We start from the raw sequence: 6,000 nt of genomic DNA, 5'->3' as shown, positions 1-6,000 counted from the left end.
TGATGACGATGGAGATAGTACACGCCTTCAGGTAGCCCTTTGAGATAACTCTCAGTTAGTCCCATGACCCTCCCCCTCCCTCTCCCCACCACACCCACCATGTCAACTCCCCCCACTCTCCAAAAGCACCTCCTACACTTCTGCACATCCACGGCGGGATTTCCAATCAGCTTTGAGGAGGATAACCCCAGCTCTCCGACAGAAGCAATTTCCCCTCTTGACTCAGGATTCACTCGGGGGGGGGGGGGGGGACTGTCCCAGCAGAATCTCCCAGACGATAACAGCAGCCTGAAATGCTGCACTTCAAACACTGAGGGAGCCCCGCACTGAGAGAGGGTCAGTGCCAAGGGAGCCCCGCACTGTGGGAGGGTCAGCGCTGAGGGAGCCCCGCACTGTGGGAGGGTCAGCGCTGAGGGAGCCCCCGCACTGTGGGAGGGTCAGTGCTGAGCGGGCTCCGCACTGTGGGAGGGTCAGTGCTGAGGGAGCCCCGCACTGTGGGAGGGTCAGCGCTGAGGGAGCCCCGCACTGTGGGAGGGTCAGCGCTGAGGGAGCCCCGCACTGAGAGAGGGTCAGTGCCAAGGGAGCCCCGCACTGTGGGAGGGTCAGTGCTGAGGGAGCCCCGCACTGTGGGAGGGTCAGTGCCGAGGGAGCCCCGCACAGTGGGAGGGTCAGTGCTGAGGGAGCCCCGCACTGTGGGAGGGTCAGTGCTGAGGGAGCCCCGCACTGTGGGAGGGTCAGGGCTGAGGGAGCCCTGCACCATGGGAGGGTTAGCGCCGAGGGAGCCCCGCACTGTGGGAGGGTCAGTGCCGAGGGAGCCCCGCACTGTGGGAGGGTCAGTGCTGAGGGAGCTCCGCACTGTTGGAGGGTCAGTGCTGAGGGAGCCCCGCACTGTGGGAGGGTCAGGGCTGAGGGAGCCCCGCACTGTGGGAGGGTCAGTGCTGAGGGAGCCCCGCACTGTGGGAGGGTCAGTGCTGAGGGAGCCCCACACTGTGGGAGGGTCAGCGCTGAAGGAGCCCCGCACTGTGGGAGGGTCAGCGCTGAGGGAGCCCCGCACTGTGGGAGGGTCAATCCCGAGGGAGGGTCAGTGCTGAGGGAACCCCGCACTGTGGGAGGGTCAGCGCTGAGGGAGCCCCGCACTGTGGAAGGGTCAGTGCTGAGGGAGCCCCGCACTGTGGGAGGGTCAGCGCTGAGGGAGCCCCGCACTGTGGGAGGGTCAGCGCTGAGGGAGCCCCGCACTGTGGGAGGGTCAGTGCTGAGGGAATGGGCACTGTTGGAAGGTCACAGATCATTCCATTTGCGCCTGAATCAGGTTTCTCCAGCGCCTGCTGAAAGGAAGTCACGTTGGGGAATTGAGCGGTCTGACTTAATGACCTCCTCACTCCAATACTGGAGCATCCCACTCGGGTGTTTTTCATATCTTCCTGGTGGTGGAAACTGAATAAAGATTCGTGCACTTTGTGTCTTTCACTGTGTCTCACACCTGCACACACACACCATGGGTGCTGGGGAAAAAATAAGCACTACCGCAGTTAGGCGGTCGTGTGGGGGTTTAGAAAAAAAAAGAAAAAAAGAAAAGAAAAAAAAAAGGAAAAAAAAGAAAAAAAAATACTGGAGCATCAGGGCACATGAGCAAACAGCCATTGGCGGGGGACTGAGCGCACTCAGTGAGTGAGGGAGAGGAGGTGGAGTACCAGACCGGTGAGGCAGGGGGGAGGGGTGGGAGCGCGGTTAGGGACTGCCGTCAAGAATTGAGGCAATTTGTCCTGTCCCTGATCCCCCTTGCAACGTTTTAAACAAAACGTACACAACAGAGCTCATCGGGATGGAAGGGAAGACGGGAGAGAGTCTGTGACCAGGGGGAGGGAGCGTGAAATCAAAATGGCCACCGCTCGCTGAAAGTCACGTGCCTGAACCTGATTGTAAATGTACAAATTACTTCACCGTGACTTTGTCCCAAAAAGCACAGGTTATATAATATAAATATTTACAGGGTGTTCTTCTCTCTGAAAGCAAATTGTTCCTTTTCTTCTCTTTAAAAAGACAAAATAAAAAGGGAGCAGTCCAGGTTGGGTGGATCACACGGAGGTGAGGGCGTGGGTGAGGCACCAACAGTCCGCCATCTTGCCGAACGCCAGCCCTCCTCGGCGGCCATTATCTGGAGTCGCGGTCCTTGTGGCTGTAGGCGGACAGCTCCCGGAGCTCGGAGGCCAAGAGGGGGGTGACGCGGTGCGGCGGGGTGCCCGGCCGGGCGGACGAGGAGATGAGGGGGGGCGGCGCCCCCAGCCCGGCCATGGGGGAGGTCTTGCTGAGCAGGCCGCCCTGAGGGACCAGGCCCGAGGGGCTGAGGCGAGGGTAAGGGTGAGGAGCGGGGGGTGGCGGGGTGGCCGTGGCTCCCGGGGGCGGAGGCGGGTGGTGGTGGTGATGGTGGTGGTGGTGATGGTGGTGAGGGGGGGGTGGCGGGGGCACCAACAGGCCCAGGAGCTGCGCCCGCTGCTCGTACTCCTGCAGGAGGGCCCCTGGCGCGGCGGCGGCGACGGCGGAGGTGGCGGCGGCAGACTCTGGCTCCCGCCGCCCGTACTCCCGGAGCGGGGCCCTCTCCCGGTAAGGCCGGGGGTCCGCCTCGTAGAAGCGGGCGCCGGCCGGAGCCACCCCGGCCAGCTCGGGCGCCCGGCAGCCCTCGCGCCAGGCCTCGCGGTAAGGCTCCCAGGTGTAGGGGCCCAGGCGCTCGGCGGGCACCCCCACCCCCAGGAAGGGCCCGTGCAGCACCCGGCTGGCACCCCGCTCCAGGGCGCCGCCCAGCTGCCCGATGAGGGCCAGGGGCACCGGGTGGAGGGAGCCAGGCAGGTGGGAGCGAGGGGGGAGCTGGGCGGGGGGCTCGAAGCCCACCGGCTCGTGCTGCTGGAGCTCGGCCTTCACCCTCACTTCGTGCCGCTTGGCCAGCTCCCGCAACAGGCTCGGCTTGGCACCCTCCTGCACCGCGGCTGACGAGGAGGGGGTGCCGGCACTGGAGGAGGACGAGGAGGAGGGTCCAGCGCAGGAGGAAGGCCGGGGAGAACGGCGAAGGGTCCCGGATTGCCGCGGCAGCCGCCCCCACCTCCTCCCCGGGCCTCCTGGCCGGCAGGCGGCTCTCCTCGGCAACATCCCGGATCCGACGCTCCTGCTTGAAGTGCTCCCGGGAGCTCTCGGCACGTTCCCGTTCACGGCCTGGCCCCCGCAGCTCCCCCACTGCGCCGCTCCTGTGCACGCCGCGCGCCGTCTCCTCCTCCAGCTCCTCCTCTCGCGGTGTGCCCGCTGCGCTCCCACCGCTCACCATCTTCAGGGGGGCGGCCGGAGAGACGCGGGCCGAATAGCGGGCGTACATGGTTTCCCTGCAGACGGTACAATGCTCGGAGTTAGTGACAGCACACAGCGAGGGGGGGAGCATCGATAGAGGGGCCAGGGCACAGGGGAGGCCACGGGAGAGAGAGAGGGCACGGGGGAGAGAGGGACGGCACAGGGGTGAGAGAAGGCACGGGGGAGAGAGGGAGGGCACGGGGGAGAGAGGGAGGGCACGGGGGAGAGAGGGAGGGCACAGGGGTTGAGGGAGGGCACGGGGGAGAGAGGGAGGGCACGGGGGAGAGAGGGAGGGCACGGGGGAGAGAGGGAGGACACGGGGGAGAGAGGGAGGGTATGGGGGGCGGGGGAGGGCTCGGGGAGAGAGAGAGGGAGGGCTCGGGGAGAGAGAGAGGGAGGGCACGGGGAGAGAGAGAGGAAAGGCACGGGAGAGAGGGAGGAAGGGCACAGGGGAGAGAGAGAGGAAGGGCACGGGAGAGAGAGAGGGAGGGCACGGGGAGGGAGAGAGGGAGGACACGGGGGAGAGAGGGAGGGTATGGGAGAGAGAGAGAGGAAGGGCACGGGGGAGAGAGGGAGGGTATGAGAGAGAGAGAGGAAGGGCACGGGAGAGAGAGAGGAAGGGCACGGGAGAGAGAGGGAGGGTATGAGAGAGAGAGAGGAAGGGCACGGGAGAGAGAGAGGAAGGGCACGGGAGAGAGAGAGAGGGCACGGAGGGAGAGAGGGAGGGCTCGGGGGGGAGAGAGGGAGGGATCGGGGGGGAGAGAGGGAGGGCTCGGGGGGGAGAGAGGGAGGGCTCGGGGGGGAGAGAGGGAGGGCTCGGGGGGGGGGAGAGGGACGACACGGGGAGGGAGAGGGATGACACGGGGAGGGATAGGGAGGGCACGGGGAGAGTGGGAGGGCATGGGGAGGGAGAGAGGGCATGGGGGGGAGAGGAAGGGCACGGGGAGAGAGGGAGGGAGGGCACGGGGGGAGAGGGACGGAGAGCACAGGGGGAGAGGGAGTGAAAGCACAGGGGGAGAGGGAGAGCATGGGGGAGAGGGAGGGCATGGGGGAGAGGGAGGGCATGGGGAGAGAGGGAGAGCATGGGGGAGAGGGAGGGCACGGGGGAGAGGGAGGGCTTGGGCGAGTGAGAGGGCACAGGGGAGTGAGAGGGAGACCCTGGGGGAATCAGGGACAGCTGGGAGAGGAGGTGCGTAGGAGAGCAGGAAGGGGCTATCACTAAGGGATCACCTTGCGGTGAACTCCCAGCTCCATCTTATAGTCTGGGTTCGAGGCTCGGGGAAGGAGATGGGTGTGACACAGCTGACAGGCTGCCGGGGTCTGGCCTGGCCCTGGGTGGACGTGCTGCCCTGAAGCGGGGTGAATGTTTTAGGGGGTGGGGAGGAAACATTTGTGAGCTTCTTTCTCCCGCGATGAGCTGTGAGCGGCCCCAACATGAATTCATGCCTGTGGAGCCCATTCCCCCAGAATCCCTCATGTCCCTGGGTAAAGGATACCTACTGTGCTTTGCCCAGTCTCAGCTGACATCTTAACGTGGACCACGGTGTGTTAGCACTGCCGCCTCACAGCGCCAGGGACCCCGGTTCGATTCCACCCTCAGGCAACACTCGCAGTGCAGTTTGCTTAATCTCCCCGTGTCTACGTGGGTTTCCTCCCACAATCCAAAGGTGGACAGGTTAGGGTGGATTGGCCGTGGGGAAATTGTCCCGTAGTGCCCAGGGATGTGTAGGTTAGGGTGGATTGGCCGTGGGGAAATTGTCCCGTAGTGCCCAGGGATGTGCAGGTTAGGGTGGATTGGCCGTGGGGAAATTGTCCCATATTGCCCAGGGATGTGCAGGTTAGGGTGGATTGGCCGTGGGGAAATTGTCCCGTAGTGCCCAGGGATGTGCAGGTTAGGGTGGGATTGGCCGTGGGGAAATTGTTCCGTAGTGCCCAGGGATGTGCAGGTAAGGGTGGGATTGGCCGTGGGGAAATTGTCCCGTAGTGCCCAGGGATGTGTAGGTTAGGGTGGATTGGCCGTGGGAAATTGTCCCGTAGTGCCCAGGGATGTACAGGTTAGGGTGGATTGGCCGTGGGGAAATTGTCCCATAGTGTCCTGGGATGTGAAGGTTAGGGTGGATTGGCCGTGGGGAAATTGTCCCTTAGTGCCCAGGGATGTGCAGGTTAGGGTGGGATTGGCCGTGGGGAAATTGTCCCGTAGTGCCCAGGGATGTGTAGGTTAGGGTGGATTGGCCGTGGGAAATTGTCCCGTAGTGCCCAGGGATGTACAGGTTAGGGTGGATTGGCCGTGGGGAAATTGTCCTGTACTGCCCAGGGATGTGCAGGTTAGGGTGGGATTGGCCGTGGGGAAATTGTCCCTTAGTGCCCAGGGATGTGCAGGTTAGGGTGGATTGGCCGTGGGGAAATTGTCCTGTACTGCCCAGGGATGTGCAGGTTAGGGTGGATTGGCCGTGGGGAAATTGTCCTGTACTGCCCAGGGATGTACAGGTTAGGGTGGATTGGCCGTGGGGGAATTGTCCCGTCGTGCCCAGGGATGTGCAGGTTAGGGTGGATTGGCCGTGGGGAAATTGTCCCGTAGTGCCCAGGGATGTGCAGGTTAGGGTGGGATTGGCCGTGGGGAAATTGTTCCGTAGTGCCCAGGGATGTGCAGGTAAGGGTGGGATTGGC

General features: G+C 63.9%; 1 protein-coding gene across 1 annotated transcript in view; it reads right to left on the bottom strand.

Moving 5' to 3' along the window:
- Positions 1–1,947: 1,947 nt before the first annotated feature.
- LOC140474824 (uncharacterized) overlaps positions 1,948–6,000 on the bottom strand; it is a 30,725-nt gene continuing 26,672 nt past the window's right edge. The window contains exon 4 of the mRNA XM_072567732.1: positions 1,948–3,368. Coding sequence (XP_072423833.1) covers positions 2,033–3,368 — 1,336 coding nt within the window. The 3' untranslated portion in view covers positions 1,948–2,032. The remainder of the gene's footprint in view (positions 3,369–6,000) is intronic.

The sequence above is a fragment of the Chiloscyllium punctatum genome, unplaced genomic scaffold (genome assembly GCF_047496795.1).
Source record: "Chiloscyllium punctatum isolate Juve2018m unplaced genomic scaffold, sChiPun1.3 scaffold_1197, whole genome shotgun sequence".
NCBI classification, from domain to species: Eukaryota; Metazoa; Chordata; class Chondrichthyes; order Orectolobiformes; family Hemiscylliidae; genus Chiloscyllium; species Chiloscyllium punctatum.
Note: the sequence above shows the minus strand (reverse complement) of the source record. Positions and strands in the feature narration are given on the sequence as shown.